This window comes from Trichosurus vulpecula, chromosome 2 (genome assembly GCF_011100635.1).
Source record: "Trichosurus vulpecula isolate mTriVul1 chromosome 2, mTriVul1.pri, whole genome shotgun sequence".
In the NCBI taxonomy this organism is placed as follows: domain Eukaryota; kingdom Metazoa; phylum Chordata; class Mammalia; order Diprotodontia; family Phalangeridae; genus Trichosurus; species Trichosurus vulpecula.
The window spans coordinates 102637951-102657502 of NC_050574.1; the positions used below are offsets into that span (position 1 = coordinate 102637951).

At 38.8% G+C, this 19552-nt stretch overlaps 1 protein-coding gene across 2 annotated transcripts in view; it reads left to right on the top strand.

Moving 5' to 3' along the window:
• RUBCNL (rubicon like autophagy enhancer) overlaps window positions 1–19232 on the top strand; it is a 44094-nt gene extending 24862 nt beyond the window's left edge. Inside the window, exons 7-16 of one of the 2 annotated variants that reach the window (XM_036747935.1) lie at window positions 1703–1804; window positions 3609–3669; window positions 4285–4417; window positions 5447–5592; window positions 7345–7409; window positions 12456–12694; window positions 14276–14337; window positions 16572–16725; window positions 17995–18085; window positions 18622–19232. In XM_036747935.1, the coding sequence (XP_036603830.1) occupies window positions 1703–1804; window positions 3609–3669; window positions 4285–4417; window positions 5447–5592; window positions 7345–7409; window positions 12456–12694; window positions 14276–14337; window positions 16572–16725; window positions 17995–18085; window positions 18622–18710 (1142 nt within the window). In that variant the 3' untranslated portion in view covers window positions 18711–19232. The remainder of the gene's footprint in view (window positions 1–1702; window positions 1805–3608; window positions 3670–4284; window positions 4418–5446; window positions 5593–7344; window positions 7410–12455; window positions 12695–14275; window positions 14338–16571; window positions 16726–17994; window positions 18086–18621) is intronic. The other variant, XM_036747936.1, reaches the window with a different exon arrangement.
• The last annotated feature ends 320 nt before the right edge of the window (window positions 19233–19552 follow it).

Genomic DNA, 19552 nt, shown 5'->3' on the forward strand with positions numbered 1-19552 from the left:
AACTAACATTTACATGGCCCTTTAAAGTTTGCAAAGTACTTTGTGTGCAATATCTTACTTAACAGAGGCAGCATGATGTAGTGGATTGAGAAATGATCTTGGAGCCAGGAAGACCTGAGTTCAAATCCTACTTTTGACATATCTTGGCTTTATGATTGTTAGCAAGTCGCAGTATCATCCTCATGTGTACATGAAGAAACTGTGACTCAGAGATTTTAAGTAACTTGACTATGGTCACATAACTAATAAATGTCAGGAAGGAATGAAGCCTAGATCTTTCCTGACCTCAAGTCTATCACTCTGTCAATAAATCAACAAATATTTATTAATCATCTATGTGTTAGGCACTGAGGAGGTAAGTCCAAAGAATGAATTTCTACCCAGTTGGCTTTTAGCTGCCTTAGTCAGATTCAACTCGTCTAAGACCAAATTCATCTGATTCTGTCCCAAACTTTCCTCTTTCTGACTTCACTATTTTTAATTGTTCAACCTTTTTTCAGTTGTTTGGGCTCAAAACCTCACAATCTTCTTTCTTTCCTTCCTTTCCTTTGCCCTCTATATTCAGTCAATCATCAAATTGTCTTGATTCTTCCTTTACAATGTGCCAAATTAATTTCTTCCTTTATATTTTGACTATTCTCATCTTGTACCCCATGCTAATTAATTCTCCAGTTGGTTATTCTAAGAGCCTTTTAATTTCTGTCCCAACCTCTAATCTTTCCTAGCAAGAAGTCTGTTCTTCACGCTTCTGCCAAATTAACCTTCCTCACACACCACTTCAATCATATTTTCCCATAGTATTATTAATAATTGGCATTTATATGGTACTTTAAGGTTTGCAAAGTACTTTATAGAAATTATTTCCCGACAACCCTGGGAGGTAGGTGCTGTTATCGCCACTATTTTACAGATGAAGAAACTGAGGTAGATAGAGATTAAGTGTTTTGTGCTACCTCACATACCTAGTAAGAAGCTGAGGCCACTTTGAACTTAAGATCTTCCTGACTCCAGGTCTAACACTCTATCCATTTCATGACCTAGCTTCTCTAAAAAGTCTAGGGTCCCTGACTGTCCCTGATCTGGTTTCAGTTTACCCTTCCAGATGTTCCTATATTAAAGATTAGGTTACTGTCTATTTTCTAAACAAGTCTGGAAGTTGCCTGTCTGTGGACCTTTTGCTCAAGTAATGCCCTTCTCCTAAAGCATTTTCCATTTTGCCTTCTTGTTCACCTGTTGAAATTTCTCTTGTCCTTGAAGGCCTAACTCAGATGCTGCCTTCTCCATGAAGGGTTTCTTCCCAATCCCCATAGAAGTGATTTTTTTTTCTCTCCTCAGAATTCCTGTAGCTCTTTGCATTTCTCATAGGAAATGTTGCATGTTCTGGCCCTGTAGTATACTTATTTGTGGTATGTGCTTTATCTCCCTTGATACGCTGTAAACCCCTTGAACATCATTGATTGTGCCTTATTTATCTTTCTGTCTTTGTATCTGATTCATCTTTCTGTAGCTACCAGAGACAGCTTTATTGAATACATTAGCCCTAAAACCTTAGTTGTTTCTTTTGTTTTGTTTTCTAACAAAATCCTACTTAAATAAAATCTATTCTCTTGCCTATTTTTGTTTTATCAAGAGGGTAGAAAAATATCACCTCTTTTTTCCTCTCCTTAAAGCTTAGTAAAATCTTCCCCCCCCCACTTTATAGGTTGTTCTGCATTACAAGTAAACCCAGTAGTTGAAACAACTATTCATCAAAATGGCCTGAAGGAGTTCTGTGAATGTGACTCTGATGATTTTGTCATTGTGGGTAAGATCTGAAAATTCATATGGTATGTTTGTGCCAATGTATTTGGGAAGAGACCAGGGGATTGTTGTCCTAACTGGCTACCTGATCTTGGTTGAATCAGTTTTGCTTCTCTGCCTCAGCTTTCTCATCTGTGTAATGAGTGGGTTAGATTGGATGATTAGGCCTCTTCCAGCTCTAAAATTTCTATGATTCTAAGACTTTGATACTTTGTCTTTGTGGATATCATTTGTACCTGTGGAAAGGGCAAGGAAAAGTAGATATTCATCGTAGTGATCAGTATAGGAAAAATAAACTCATTTTGTTAACTGACACTTGTGACACGTCCTTTCTGGGTGAGGTATCACAATAATTATGACAAAATTTCAGTTGTGGATTTAAAAAAAAACATGTCCTTTTATTAAATTGTTATTGATATCTCTTGTCTTTACATCACTGATATTTCCCAATATAGCCATTCCTCCACCATCTTACAGAAAGCTATCCCTTAAAACAACAATTTAAAAAAAGAGTGATCCTTCCCCCAACTCACCCCCAATTTAAAACATCTAATCACCATATCCTACATGTGCCATATTCCATACCTATAGTCTCTGACCTCTGCAAAGAAGGGAAGAAGGTACATTCTCATATCTCTTCTTTGGGGCCAAGCCTAGTTATTATAATTTCTTTCTTAAAAATAGATTTTAATGATAAATTTTGCTTTTATGTCACTTTAATTTCTCTCTTAATTTCTCCCTCTAGCCTCTCCCAGAGAGCTGTCCCTTATAACAAAGAATATTTTTTAAACATAAGGGAAAAAGAAAAAAAAATTAGTAAAATCAGCATTTTCTTAGAAATCTGCCACATCGATGGACCAAGACCACTACAGAAGAGTAGGGGGTAGGGGAAGGGTCTTTATTTTTTGGGAAGGTCAAGCTTGTTCTTCATCATTTCACAGCATTCCTTTTCAGTTGTTTTATGGTGGTTGTTCTTTCCACTTACTTTGTTGTAGTCATGTATCTTCTTTTCCCTGTTTCTGTTTAACTTCACTTTGCATAAGTTCATGTAAGTTTTTCCATGCTTCCTCTCTATCCATCATATTCATTATTTCTTACAGCACAATAATATTCCATAGCATTCATGTACCATAATTTGTTTAGCCATTCCCTCAATGACGAGCATTTATTTGTTACCAATTCTTTGCTACCACAAAAGGGCTGCTGCAAATATTTCAGAGTACTTGGAGCATTCCTTCATACCAATGGCTTCCTTGGGCATACGTGCCTAACATTGGGTCAGTGATTATGGGCATTTTAGTTATTTTCTTACTATAATTCAAATTGTTTTCCAGAATAGTCGGACCAATTTACAGCCCCACTCTGTGTGTATATGTTTATGTGTATTTGCATTTGTGTCTGTAGCTCTACATGCACATATATATCTATGTTCACATACACACATATGTGAGTGTCTGTATGCTTATAAATATTTTATGCATATATGTATGTCTATATGCATTTGTGTATCCATACGTATATTCATACACATAAATACATACAAATAGATATAGATATCTCCCAGATAGCCACTTCAGTGACTATGTTTTGTGGAGTTGTGTTTTAAAACACTGTCCGGGGAGCTATCTCTATTTTTGTAAAAAGAGGAATTTAAGAGAGACCTAAAGTCCAGAGATTAGAATGATTTGGCTTCTTTAGTTGCAGAGCATCACTTCCCAGTGTGGAGTCAGAGGAGGTTAATTTGACATCCCTTTAATGTGGTCTGTAATTGCATGAATGTAATGTTTCTTTTTGTTGTCTTCCTAAAGAACTTGAAGACTTTGACAAAATCACAGAAACCTGTAGATGTTTCCATGACATGAACAAAAGGTAACTCCCTTACCTATGGGGGGTCATTAGTCATTGGTCATTGCCAGGGTTTTCCCTGCAAAGGAAAACCTGAATATTCAGCCTTCAATAGCACGGGCTGAGTTCAGCTAGGTGGGACAATAGGGATTCTGCCTTAGGTGAGGTACCCTGAGTATATATGGTTTCTAATTTGAGGAATGGTGAAATTTCACGGTAAACAGCGGCCATGGTCAAGTTAAGCTAAAAGACATTCTAGTGAGTTGCCTTGGGTTGATACACTGTTTTTATTCATTTCTGCTTCCTTAACATATATGGGAGGGATACACGGGAACCTGGAGAATTGGGAGGAAGCCAGTATATCTGGCAGCAGGGCAGGGTAGAGAGGCAGTGTGGTGTAGTGAAAGGAGTGCTGAATTTGGAATCAGAGGACCTGAGTTCAAATATTGTCTCTGCCATTTATCTCTTGTATGACTTTGGACAAATCACTTAACCATTCTGGGCCTTAGTTTTCCCATCAGGAAAATGAGGAGAAGTTTACTAAATGATCACTAAGGCCCCAACTAGCTCTGGAACCATAATCTGATGATCATACCTAGCAAATTAATATAGTTTGATCTTTGTTTATCTGACTTTCAGATACATTGATGAGCCAAGCTTCAACTCAGCTGAACTGATAGCAAAGGACCTATATCGAGCTTTCTGCAGGCGTTCTAGGTTGGCAGAGGTTGACTTTCACCTGGCAGGTTCTCTCCAGGCAGATAGGGCAATAGTAAGTATCTTGGCCAAAATAAATCGACTTTTCTCTTTTTTTTTCCCTTTTTCTTTTTTTTTTAGCATCATATTTTATTTTTTTATTTTTTTTTTTTGGAACACAAATACAGAATAGAGAAAAGAAACAAAAACATATCATAAACTTAAATATCGGAACTTAAAGACAAAACAAGAAAGAAAAAGAGGCATGTCCATGTCATGTGCATAGCAGAACATAAGAGAAGATTCAAAATATGTAACAATAAGTTTTCATTTCAAGAAAGCCTGTATGATAAGTAATACACATTGTGTTCTCTGCTGTGTACTTTTTTACTTTGTCCTTTTTTTCCCCCTCTCCCCCCACCCCCCAGAAGGCTACAATTAAGTTTGGCTATGTTTCTCTATAGGTAAAGATATATATATACATACACACATATACATATATACATATATACACACACACATATACACACACACATATATATACACACACGTACACACACATGTATATACACACACACACACACATACATATAGCTAAAGATAGATATAGATATACATATACATATATATATACACAAAAATTGACTTTTCCTTAAAAGCTTTCTAACATCTTGAATGCTTCTGTTTTTCATAAAACTATACCAAGTGAAAAATGACTTCTTCAGATGATGTCAATTTGTAAGAAAACAAAACATCTAAAAATATCAAAGAAAGAGAATTTCAGGCTGTAATAGACTTATAGGAGGAGAGAAGAATTGAGCCACTTGACCCCCTCCATTAGAGGGGATACCTTTGCAGGGGACTATATTTGAAGTTATTCACTTTTATCTTTGTCCAGAGCCTAGCCCTGGTTCCTGGTACGTAGTAATCATTTTAAAAAATGCTTACTAATACCACTTTTTTCCAAAGGAAAAATATTTTTGTTGGGAAAATAGACGCTGAATTTTTGCCAGCTTATAAAGTGTGTTTCCATTTGTTGCACAAAACTTCCTGCTAAACTATAATTTAAGTTGACTCTCAGGTGTCTCTGTTCTATGTTTTCCAGACTGTGAATGAAGATAGTCTTCGAAAAGACTTTGAGTCCAGTTTGGATGTAGTCGAGGAGATAAAGTTTAAGTCCAGGATTAGAGGGACTAAAGACTGGACTCCACCTAAATTTGAAATAATATTTAATGTTCATCCACCACTCAAGTAAGTTGAGTTGAAATGTTGATCTCTTAACTCTCCTTCCATTTTCACCAACCAATTTTTAGCAAATTGGAGATCCTTGGAAACTGTCATAGGAAAAAAAAAGACATTGAAGTGTTTAGTTTTTGTTGTTTTTTTTTAAGCTGAAACGGCTTGTTGCTGTCCTGTTTATCATAAGACTTTTGATTTCCGACTGAACAGAAAAATGAAAGGTTTTCTCTGCCACATTAGTCTTTACTTAATTTTGGAGCATTCATATGGAGAAAATGAAAAGATAAGGTGTTAAACCTTGACCACGCTCATTCTAGTCCTTTTGTACGATACTGTGGTCAGACTACATTTGGAATGTGTTCTGGGTGCCACATTTTAGGAAGGAAAATAAAAAAATGGAGAATATCCAGGGGAGGTTGTACTAGGATCATTAAGGAATATGGAAACAACTTGGGGAAGAAGAGACTCTGGGTTGGGGGGAAGAAGGTGAATAAGAACTGTGTTTGGGTATTCGATGAACTCTGATGTGTAAGAAAGACAGACATTCTGCTTGGCCCCAGAAGGATGAACTAGGAGCACTGGGTGGAATTTTGAAAGAGGCCAATTTATGAATGATTTTAGGAAAAACTTCCTAACAATTAGAGGTATGCAAAGATGGCCTGGACTTCTTCTGGAGGCAGTGGGTTCTCCCTCACGTGAGGTCTTTAAGCAAAAATTGGATGACCACCTGCCAATAATTATGTTGGAGAGCGAACTCCTTTTCAAGGAAGACTAGATGGCCTGTGAGGCCCCTTCTTCCAACTCTGAGATTCTATGAAGAGGCTTAAGATGGTCCAGTCTTCTTTTTTTTCTCTGTCTCTGAGGTAATTCATGTGTAGGGGTGAATTAATTAACTTTATCTGAGGAATGAATGGCTGTCTCTAGGATCCAAAAGTAAGCCTTCTCAAAGGGAAGGGGAGGGGCACAGGGTTGGGGAAGGGCAGTATATTTTTATGGGGCCCATTTCTGTCAGTAATTGGATGCTAACCTTAGATAAGCTTTATAACATACCCAGAACTATAGATTGCGTTCAGAATAATTCAGTGTCTGACACAGCTCAATAAAACACGATTCTTCCGTGGGAATGTTGGATAGTTCTGGCTTTTTGACCCATTAGGTATCTTTGTGTAAATATTTCATATGCATGTCTTATATGTATGTGTGCGTTTTGTTGTTAAGGTCCATTGGAATGTAGTCACTGAATGATGAGCCTTATTTTATACTTCTGCCTTTGTTCAATGTGATCCTATCTTGAGAAGTTCCTTAAAGAAGATATATGGTAGTTTCATAATTGAATATACACACACACACACACACACACACACACACATACATATATATGTGTTTGTGTGTGTGTGTGCATGCATGAGTGCGTGTGTGCCTCAGGAAGAACTAGGGCATTGGACACTTTGTAATATCACTTCTTATAAAGGCAAACTTTTTCAGTGTTGGCAGATTCTGGTCTCTGAGCTCTACAGGTATTTTTTCTGTGATAAGTCAAGTTGCAGGTGTCTCAGAAAGTTTCTGGTTGTTGGTGGTCAAGGATATACAGTGGGGGGCAATGTTTCAAATCTAGGCCGGGATGTGTAAGTGCCTTTACTAGACCCAATCTCTTCTTTATTTCTTTTTTCAAAGGCAAAATCATCCCAAACTTTGAAAGCAATCACTTTTATTCTATCCTTCCCCATTCTCATCGAATTTAACTGTTCCTATTTTATGTCACAGGAGGGATTTTGTGGTCTCCACCCAAAACTTTTCCTGCGCTGGCTGTGGAACACCAATAGAGCAGAGTAAGTCCGGCTCCGTATAGCTGACTGATTAATTCAGAATTAGTTGTGAAAAACAACAGTAAGCTGCAGTTGAGGTTCTCCAGGAATTTTTTTTTTAATATTATAAATACTGTTTTCTAAGTAGAAATTTTCTAAGGGAGATCTTTTTCCCCTATCCTCCAGGTCCAGTAGACTTTGTGTAGTGATTTATCTACATTTGTCCCCCTCCATATCATTTATACATGTAAAAAATAGACCTGGCAGCATTTTCATGCTAACAAATAGGGCTGTGCCTCCCTTAAGCCTTGGGGCAGCTAGGTGGCACAATGGATAGAGCACTGGACCTGGAGTCAAGAAGACTGGTCTTAGATATTTACTATGTGACTCTAGGCAAGCCGTTTCGCCTCTGTTTGCCTCTGTTTCCTCAACTGTAAAATGAGGATGATAATAATAGTGTCTCCCTCCCAGAGCTGTTGTGAGGTCCAAGTGAGATAATTGTAAAGTCCTTAGCACAGTGTCTGGCCTGTAATAAGTGCTATATAGATGTTAGCTATTCAGCTATTATAATATGTAAGAACACAAAATTATATATTATATATAATATTATAAATTATATTATATAATAATATATTCATATATAAATGCTATATATTTATATAAATAATATAGTAACATATTACATATAATTATTTATGTCATTGTATTATAATAATTATATAATAATTTTTATATATAATATTATATATTATTTATGTAAATTATATGTATGTATATTATATATATATAAATTATATGTTAGCTGTTTTAGTAGGCAGCTGCCTCTGTGGTATGAATGATAGGATAAGCACAAAATGGCTTCCAGGCCCCCCTAGGACTTGTATCTGATATTCCCACCATTTAATTGGCTATTGTTTTGACATTTAAGATCCCTGTATAGACCATAGGATTTTTTTAGCTGAGAGGTACTTCCAGAGATGATCTCTTTTGGCTTCCTCATATTGCAAATGAGCAAAATGAGACCTAAGGAGGTAAAGTCATTTTCCAAGCTTCTTGAAGTAAGCAGCAGAGCTAAGAGTCAAACCCAGCTGGTTGGGAGTTAGCAGGGAGGCCCAATGCCCTAATGTCACCTTACTTAATTAGTGGATCGCATTTGCTAACCAGTCACTTAGCTAGTCCTGAAGGAATGAGATGCAAATTACTCAAGTTTTCTTAGGGGTCTGCTTCATGGGACATTGCTTAAGAAAGTGGGTTCTCTCTGCAGGCAAGGCAAGGAACAACCTAAGGGCAATGGTGGGGTGGAGGTGGGGGGGTAGTAGTTGGTATTTAAGGAAAATGAAGGGGTTCTAGAAGAAAAAAAATTTTGCCTACTCTATGATTCTACCTGGGTTGTCTTGAATGTTATCTTGGCCTTCAAAAATGTTTTATTGATGCTTCCTTTAAAAAAACAAAGGACTGAACCTCTCCAGTGACTCGATCCCACTCCTCTTTCCCCTCTCTCATACCACCCTCCCCTCAGTTAGAACCTTCCTTGACTACAAGGAAATATAGCTAAGGAAAATGTATCAACACGTTCAATCAGTCAATACTGTGCTAGGCGCTGGCTTATATTCTATCAGATGAAGCACGTGCCAATGTAAACAAGTTAGTTGGGGAGAGAATGCACTTGCAGTTGGGGGAACCAGAAAGTCTTCATGGAGGACGTGGAGCTTGATTTGAGTCTTGAAGGAAGTAAGGGATTCTATGGAGTGGAAGGGAGGGGGAGGAGGAATCGAATTCCAGGAACTGGGGGACAACTAGTGCAAAGTCAGGGAAATGGGATGACGTTTCAAGTATGAGGAATGGCAAGAAGACAACTTTGGCTGTCCAGGAGTCCAGGAATGAGAGCAATATATGATGACTGGAGAGATAGTTTGAAGCCATATTGTTAAGATCTTTATAAGCCATTCTTTCTTTATTTTCATATTATTTATTGTATTTTTATATTTGGTTTGTTTATTCATTCTTTATCCCAGAGGTAATTAGGCAGCCCTACAACTTGAGTAAGGGCAGCTAGATTGCACAGTGGTTAGAGTGGTGGGCCTGAAGTCAGGATGACACATCTTCTTGAGTTCCAATCTGGCCTCAGACACTAGCTGTATGACCCTGAGCAAGTCACTTAACCCTATTTGCCTGAGTTTCTTCATCTATAAAATGAACTAGAGAAGGAAATGGCAAACCATTCCAGTATCTTTGCAAAGAAAACCCCAAAGGGAGTCATAAAAAGTCAGACGTAGCTGAAGTGATTGAACAGCCACAAAATAGCTTGAGTAAGAGAAGGACATAGTAAGATCCAAAGGAAGACTTTGGGTCTGTTGGGCAGTGTAGACTGTTATTTTTCACCAATGGTCCCCCACCTCCCCACTGAAAAAAGTGAGGCTTGGCGTACTGTCCATTCACTGATGTCATGATTGGCCACTGCATTGATAGGCTTTCTAGTGGCTAGGTTGGCTGACTCACTCCTCATATCCAATACCTTCACAACATTTCTCCTATACACACACACACAGCACTGGACCTGGAAGTCAAGAAGACCTAAGTTCAAATCTGGTCTTAGATATTTACTATGTGACTCTAGGCAAGCCATTTCACCTCTGTTTGCCTCTTTCCTCAACTGTAAAATGGGGATGATAATAATAGCACCTCCCTCCCAGAGCTGTTGTGAAGTCCAAGTGAGATAATTGTAAAGTCCTTAGCACAGTGGCTGGCCTGTAATAAGTGCTATATAGATGTTAACTATTCAGCTATTATAATGAATTATATAATGAATTATAATATGTAAGAACACATAATTATATATTATATATAATATTATAAATTTGGTTTGAAAATGTACTTAGTTTTCCCTTGTTTTGCTCTAAAAATTTCCTGCCTCTCCTGTAACTCAAGGGCTTTCTTGCAGTGTCTCCTTTCCTCACCCATGCTTTCCCTCTCTCATAATTTATTATTAGTAGTAAAAATAACTTTAGCTAGCATTTATATAATACTCCAAGGTTTGCAAAATGTTTTCATTATATTATCTCATTTGAATACCCATTGTATACATGAGAAAACTGAGGCTTGGCAAGTATGAGAAAACTGAGGCTTGGCAAGTCAAGTGACTTGCTTAGGGCCCCATATCCCACAGTGTCTGAGGCAGGACTTCAACCCTGGTCTTCCTGGTTCCAAGTCTAGCACTCCATCCTCTGTGATATCTAGCTACCTAAATTTATGTGGTCTGTTGTATATTTGAAAATCCCTATGGCAAAATTCCTGGTGAATGCTGGTACAGAATGTCTGCATTCTAAATCAGGCCACTTTCCAAGTGGTGGACATCTCAGGGGGAAATCACTTTGACAATCAGCATTTATTTACCTTTAAAAAAAATGAGAGACTGTGCTTTAGTAGAAATATTGGTAGACTTTGAGTTATCCGAGACTTGGGTTTGAATGGAACCTCTGGTACTCTAGCTATGTGACCATGCACAAGTCACTTCATCTTTGTGAGGTTCTGTTTTCCTCGTCTCGAAAATGAGGTACCCATAGTACCTCCCTCACAGGGCTGTTGTGATGATCCAGTAAAATAGTATATGTAAAGTATTCTGCCAGCCCTAAAGTACTATATAAATGTCAGCTGTTTCTTAGTTTTTGCCTTGCTGGAGGCACAGATCAGGGCTTCCTCCCTGTGTTAGAGTTGCTTTCTTTCAATGTCTTTTTTTTGGGGGGGGGGAGAATTCTTTTTTTTTTTAATTTAAAATTTTAAAAGATATTTTTATTTATTTATTTTCAGTTTTCAACATTCATTTCCACAAGATTTTGAGTTCCAAATTTTCTCCCCATCTCTCTCTTCCCCCACCATCCCAAGATGGCATGCATTCTGATTACCCCTTTCCCCAGTCTGCCTTCCCTTCTATCACCCCACTCCGCATCCCCCCCGCCTTATCCCCTTTCCCCTTTTTTGTAGGGCAAGATAGATTTCTATACCCCATTGCCTGTATATCTTATTTCCCAGCTGCATGTAAAAAAGTTTTTTTAAACATTTTTTTTAAATTTTGAGTTCCAAATTCTCTGTCTTCTTCCCTCCCCACCTATTCTCATTGAGAAGGCAAGCAATTCAGTATAGGGATATACATGTGTAGTTATGCAAAACACTTCCCTAATAGTCATGTTGTGAAAGACTAACTATATTTCCCTCCATCCTATACTGCTTTCCATTTATTCTATTCTCTCCTTTGACCCTGTCTCTCCTCCAAAGTGTTTGCTTCTGACTACCCCCTCCCCCAATCTGCCCTCCCTTCTATCATCCCCCCCCCACTTTCCTGAAGGGTAAGATACCCATTTGAGTGTGTATGTTATTCCTTTTCTCTCAATGTCTTAAGGCCCTGTCCTGCACTTCACTTTCCCAGCTCTCAGCTGGGAAGCAGCTGTAAATACACAGAAAGCCTCCTTTCCTGGCTCTGTAAATCTTTGGACATTTAGTAACAGTTGAAGAAGAATGCAGATTTTGAGATTATTACTATTTCATGCGTCATTGTAATGGTCTTGATTTACACATTGCTTTATAATTATAGAGCTAGCTGGCACAGTGGATAGAGCCCTGGTCCTGGTGTCAGGAAGACTTGAGTTCAGATCAGTCTTCAGAAACTCATTAGATGTGTGACCCTGAACAAATCACTTAATTTCTGTTTGCCTCACTTTCCTCATCTGTAGAATGGGGATAATAATAGCGCCTACGTCCCAGGGTTTTCGTGAAAATCAAATAATAATTTAAAAGTGTTTAGCACGCTGCCTGGCACATAGTAAGAGCTATATAAATGTTAGCTGTTGTTACTATTGTTATCTCATTTTATCTGACCTGTAGGTAAAGTAGATAGTATTCTCTCCATTTTACAGATGAAGAAACTGAGTCCTAGATAAAGGGACTTACCTAGAGCTACCTAATTTGTAAGCTTCACAGGCAGGACCTCCAACTCTCCAGGCTAAGCATTCTTTCTTCTATACTGTACTATTCCCTCTCTGAGCCTTAGCTTACCTTTCTGTGTGTCTGTTTCAGAGTACGTTAAGAGACTCCGCTATTGTGATTACCTGGGGAAGTATTTCTGTGACTGCTGCCACAGTTACGCAGAATCTTACATCCCTGCCCGGATCCTCATGAATTGGGATTTCCGCAAGTACTATGTCAGCAAATTTTCCAAGCACCTCCTGGACAGCATATGGCATCAACCCTTGATAAATCTGTTGTACATCAGTCCAAACCTATATAGCAAAGCCAAGGAATTGGATCAAGTCAGGGTAAGTTTTCGAATGGGAAGACGGACCTTTGAAAGCTGCTGAAGCCTTCCAGCGCCAAAGACAGTGGTTTTAGGCCTTCGGTTTGCTTTTGCGACATCATGGAATGTCTCACTTCTGTTCCTTTCTCTCCACTCCCGAAGTTAACCACCCTAGTTCAAATCCTCATCACCTCTCCCTTGGGCGACTGAAATAGCTTCCTAAAGAGGCTCCCTGCTCCCAACATCTTCAGTATCCTTCAGAGCTGTCAAAGCAACTTCCATGACATACAGGGCTGCCCATGTCTTCCCCACCCCCCCCCCAACTCAGATACCTTATCAGGGGTGGGAAATCTTCAGCCTGGAGGCCACAGGTGGCCCTCTAGATCCTCAAGTGCAGCCCTTTGACTGAATCCAAATTTCACAGAACAATCCCCTCAATAAAAGGATTTGTTCTGTAAAACGTGAACTCAGTCAAAAGGCTGCACCCAGCCACTTAAGCCACTGATTTCAGAATAAAATACAAATTCCTTAGCCTGGAATTTAAGGTACTAGGCATCCCTACATTTTCAGCCTTATTTTATAGTACTTGCTTTCTGCATTCTAATATTCCAGCCAAATAGGCAGAATGCTGGGCCTGGAGTCAAGAAGAGAACTGAATTCAAATTCAGGCTCAGACGTTTAACTAGCTGTGTGCTCCTGGACAAGTCACCTCTGTTTGCTTCAATTTCCTTATCTGTAAAATGGGAATTATTATTATTCCTGTATAAGAATAACAGCACCTACCTCCCAGGGTTGCAGTGAGGACCAAATGAGATAATGATTGTAAAGATCTTGGCACAGTGCCTGGCACACAGTCAGTGCTATATAGATAAAAATTATATATACTAAGCTGTTTCTCAAACCCAGTGACCCATTTTCCAGCCCCATAAACAGTCTTCCATGCCTGGAATAAACTTCCAGAATTCATGTCTTTTGTCCAGTGCCAGATCCCTCCATATAAACCTTCCTCGATTCCCCAACCCCTCTCCTCCGGACCCCCAACTCCACCCCACTTGTGGTCTCTCTAATTGTATTTATTTGTTTGTTCATTAGTTGTATTCCTCTAGTAAAATGTATGATCTTTGAGGGCAGGGACTGTTTTCATTTTTATTTCTCCAGTATCTTGCACATAGTAGGCACTTAATAAATGCTTATCGAATTGACATTCCAACTTTTCAGAGCTTCTGATTGTAATAATAACTAACATTTGCATAGCACTTTAAGGTTTGTAAAGCACTTAACATATGTTAACTCTTTTGATCCACATGGCAACTCTGTGAGGTGGGGGGGGTATTCTTTCCCCCATTTTGCAGATGAGGAAACTGAGGCTGAGAGCCTATTCAGGGTCACACAGCTACTACGTGCCTGAAGCATGATTTTAACTTGGGAATTGAACTGTCCTCTGTATCAGCTAGGCGAAAATGAAAAAATGAATGTATTTAAGTAGGCAGGGAAGCATCAAGGTTGACTTCTAAGTTGTGGTTCTTTGTAGCATGCGCTTACAGTGTGTGATTTTCCCCCACTACCATTTGAGTAATAATGCCTTCATTGTTTCGGACCTTAGGAAATCCAAGAGAAGCTTGTTCGGATTAAGAAGCTATTAAAGACCTGCAGATTTGCTGAAAGGTACTATTTTGAGTAGAATCTCCTTAGGAATGTGAGGTGGGGAGACTTAATAGCTGGTTCCTGGCCTTTAGCTGGTCTTTCATCTCATTCCATCCAATCTATTCATTGATTCATTCTTTTTTTTTTGATAAAAAATAATTTTAATCATTTTTTCAAAAAAACATTGAAATGACTACCATGTGCAAGGCACTGTGCAGAGTTCAAGGGTTGAGGATACAGAGATAGAAAAGGCTTACCCTCAGAGGGGTTACAATCTGGTAGGGGGAGATAGGATATGTACCTAAATAAGAATGATACAAAATAGAATTTGGTTAAGTGCCTAATCTCTCTGTCTGTCTCTCTCTCTCTTTCCCTCTCTTCTCCTACCATTTGAGTAATAATGCTCTCTCTCTCTCTCTCTCTCTCTCTCTCCCTCCCTCCAATGTATGTATATATATGTATGTGTATGTACAGATAGATAGATAGCTATAGATATGGTATAGTGAGTACATAAAAGGGAAAGCTCTCTTCCAAATACAAAGAATCAGAGAAGCCTTCATGGAGGGAGGTGGTTTTTTAATTAGGTTTTAATGAAGAAGATTTCAATGGTGGATATGGGATAGGGAACAGCAAAGGTTCAGAAGTGGGAAAGTACAGAATTTTAGGGGAGACTGAGTAGTCTAGTTTGGCTGAAGGGATGTGTATGGGGTGGGGAGTGAGAAGCTTTTATATAACACCTACTATAAGTGCTCCACAAATATCTCGTATGAGCTTCACAACAACCTGGTGAAGTAGGTGTCATAATTATCCTTATTTTACAGTTGAGGAAACCAAGGCAAACAGAGCTTAAATGACTTGCCCAGAGTCACACAGCCAGTAAATATCTGAGGCCAGATTTGATCTCAGGTTTTCCTGACTCCAGGCTCAGCACTGTCTCCAGTGTGCCAACTAGCTACTGGAAGCACAGGGTATATGCAGGGGAATGCTGTGAGGAAAAGGTAAAAAGGTAGTTCAGAGGATTTTTTCACTGTTTCTATTAAACTAGATATGAAAACTGTTGCAGGAAGCATTTTCCTTTAGTTAATATGTGTCTCATGTGAAGGATTTCTCAGCTTCTTTCCTTAAGTATCCACAGCAATGTTTTGGCAAGATTGACTTGAGGGTAAAATAGCCTTCCCTTTACCAGCCCCTGCTCTCCATTTTGGTTTGCCTTCCTTGGAGGGATGCTCTAGCCTTACTCACCACTCTTAAATGCTTCCTTTAGCTCTGCTGACTTCTCAACCAAACAAACAATGTGGGACACCAAAGCGAATTAAGAGATTAGTACAGAAGTTTCTTTTTGCAATTGGACCACACGTTGTCTTTTCTCTTTGACCCTTTGCTTTGGCAGAAATATTTGAATTAATTTGCTAGAATGTTTTCATTGTTGTTGCTGTTAGTCCTGTTCATCAAGTTTAAGGGTCCATATTTTTATTCAAGGAATACTCTTTTAAAGCAAACCTTGAATAGTAAACTTTTGCGATGTCTCAGTTTCTTTGTGTCTGTCTCTGGGTTTCCATTTGTGCCTTTTTCTCTGTCTCTCTGGTCTTCTCTCTGTTTCTTTCTGTCTTGCTTTTCTTTCTGAGTCTTACCCGTCTCTTGTCTCTGCCTCTCTGTGTCTCATCACTGTCTCTGTGTCTCGTCACTGTGTTTTGTCTCCACCTCTTTGTGCCTTGCCTCTACCTCTCTGCCTTGACTCTGCCTCTCTGTGTCTTGTCTCTGTCTCTCTGCCTCTTGTCTCTGCCTTTCTGTCTCTTGTCACTGTCTGTGTCCTGTCTCTGCTTCTCTGGGTCTTACCTGTCTCTCAGTGCCTGTCTCTTGTCTTTGCCTTTCTGTGTCTTGTCTCTCTTCCTCTTGTGTCTGCCTTCTCTTGCCTCTGCTTCTGTGTGTGTTGTCATTCTCTGTGTCTTTTCTCTGCCTTTCTGTGTCTTGTCTCTTGTCTCTGCCTCTTGGTGTCTTGTCTCTGCTTCTCTGTGTCTTGTCTCTGTCTCTCTGTCTTCTTTGTGTCTCTGTATCTCTCTGCTTATGTCTCTCCCTCTTTAGACAGAATCAGTACTCTCTACTATCTGCCTGAGTCTCTATTTATATTAGGGAATTTGAAAGGTGAATCATAAGCACTACAAAAAAAACTAGGATTCTTCTCTGCTTCTTATTGTGTAGAAAACTAAACTGATTTGTAAGATGACCTGAAATTCTCCCTTCCCTGTTCCCACTAGGATATTAAAAGATTTTGAGCAGGTGCCAGAACACTTGACAAATGAACTCCACCTGTTCTCTCTGGATGACCTCGTCAAGATCAAAAAGGGACAATTGGCTGCTGTTCTAAGAGTACTTTTGAAAGCCTCCATTGTTCATGTGGACAGCTGTGAAGTAAGGAAACCCACCTCTACTTACAAAGATTTGTATGGGCTTGGGCCGATACCCGGAGCTCCACAGCAGCCTAGACGAAGGGCATAGGGCTTTACCTTCCCTCACACAGGAGAGGCAGTAGGGGATGTGCACAAAGAAATAACTTGGAAATAGGGAGATCTTGGTTCAAATCCCACCCTTCACACTTATGTTCCTTGACATCACGAAGTCACTTAGTGTCTCTGAACCTTATTTTCCTCATCTGTGAAATGGTTATAATTCTGCTTGTAGAATCTTCCTCACAGTGTTGTCGTGAAGCTCAGATGAGATTGTGTATGTAAAAGGTTTTTGCAAATTTTAGCATGCAAATCTTAGCTATTTAGTATTACTAATAACATTTTTGTTATCTTTAATTTCTTAAACAGTATTCAGATAGAAATAGTCCTGGGACAAGTTTTTATCCTGCTATAATTATTTTATCTTTAATGTTTGTTCTCTTGGCTACTGAACAGGTAGATAAAGAACTGCTGCTTTTTTTGGTAATTGAATAAAAGTTTTGGGATGTAGGCTCCTTTTCCTGTAGGTTTACTGAAAGTACATTTGGGATAACTCCAATAGTGGACAGGCTGGTGGGAATGAAATGTGCCTCTTCCTGTTCCTGTATGGTTTTGATTTCATCAGCAATGTCTTTATTTTGAAAGTTTTTCTATTACTTGGAAAATGTAGCTTGGAAATTCTTAGTATTTGTTTGGGTGAGGCTGACTAAAGTTAAGCCAACTACAGATCAAAAACATCAGGAGGTTCCATAAATATCTAAATTGAAAAGCTTCTCTGCCCAAATAGGGAAATATTATTGCCCCAAAAAAATTGCTTCTCTAATTCCTTAAGCCACCTTGTTCTTATGGATCATAGATTTTGAGCTAGAAGAGACTTGAGAGGTCTCTGAAATTGACCTCATCATCTTAAAGATAGGAAATGGATGCAGAAATGAGTTGCCCAACACTTTGTTGGTAGAAAGTGATGGAAGGACTTGAAGGTAAGTCCTCTCACTCCAAAGCCAGCATTCTTTTCACGATATCTCATTGCCCATCTCCTTGGAAAAGGTAGACCCCCTTCTTTTAATAATCAGGTTATTTTCCACCAGAGGACAGGAAAACAGGTTGTTTTAAACATGATCTTTGTCAGTCCTCCTCGTAGTCGTAGTGCGACCAGTGAATAGCTACGAGGTTTCTGGATCTCAAAATAGCATCAGAAATGAGAATGGTAGCTCACCAGGTCCTTCTTTTCCAGCTGTGTCAAGGAAAGGGGTTCATTTGTGAGTTTTGTCAGAGCGCAGCCGTCATCTTCCCGTTCCAGACGACAACATGCAAAAGATGCCCAGGTATATTTGAACAGGGATTTCTATAAAACTGATTTTGGGGTTTGCATATTTGTGCTGGGCTGTAGGAAATCAAATATTTGTGTTAAATGTGGGTCAGATTGTTTTGGAATGCAGTGAGGTTGAAACAACACAAGCAATAGCTTCTGGGATTTTCTGGGATCAGCCCTCTTTAGGATGGAGTTTTAATAAAGGGGAAGTAGTTTGTGCTTCACCCAGACTCCTCCTTAATGACTGGGACGACACTTTTATAGTAGGGATCTTGGGCCAGATTATCCCTTTATCATAGACTTATCTTGGGTGCTACTTTGGGATTTTCTCATTGCTCTTTGCCCTCAAATGGAATTTGGGGGGGGGGGGCATGTTCCTGTGCACTTCTGTACCTTCATTTCCTGGATTGTTTGTAGATCATTTTGTCTTTGTGGTGGGGGATAGGAAATATATTTCAGTGATTTTTTGTATACTCTTTGGTTTCCTTAAGAACCACAGAGGAAATCTCCCATTCAATCTATTGATATGACCTTCTCTCATATTTACAGTGTGCAAAGCTTGCTTTCATAAACAATGCTTCAGGTCAGCAGACTGCCCCAAGTGCCTGAGGATCCAAGCTCGAAGGAAACTTTTATAGAGTTTGCTCTCTGTGGCAACTTGAAACCAAAAATATTGTCTGGATGACTGCAACTCCCCACATATATTAGGGAAGCTGTTAGGCTTGCCTATCACTGGTAATGTTGTTTTAGACATTGTATGCTGTGTATAAAGAAATGAATTTGCTAAGCACTATATTCCTTTGTATATATTTAATGTTTTTTTTTTAAATACAGATACTTGGCTGTCCAGGGTGAGGGCTTTGTTACTACTAATAACTTGATTTAAAAAAAAATGAATGTTCGGGAGAATTTCCGATGTTATTGACTTTTTTGCTGCTAAAAGATTTTTTAAAGAGTGTTTTGATACTTCTTAAATTGTATTTGTACAGTTCTAGTTTTGCTGTTTATACAAAGTACAGTTTCAAAATGATTAGACCTCTGTTTTTAAAAAGCAAGTTTTAAGTGTTGGGATAAATTGCTGAGTTTCTCTTCCTCAAAAACCTGATTACGTGAAACTGACTAGATACTTGTGTTTTCATTAAAATAAATGCAATATCAGAGCCTATTGTGTGTAATCATCATCGTCAATATCATCAATCATTGTTAGTATTAAGGGATAAGATACCAAGACCTGGCATCTACATACAATTCCTCTGATTGAGAGGACCTAAGTTTGAATCCCACTTCTGTTACCTGTAACTTTGGACAGCTCACATGAGCTTTGGACCTCAGTTTCCTTATCTATACAATGGGGAGGCTAAATGAGATCATCTCACTGTTTCTTCTAGCTCATAATCAATGCTTCTTTGACTTATTCTTTTATTTCGTTGTCTAGATGAGAGGATTCTTGTGTCCGAAAGTGATGTGCATATTTTCCGTA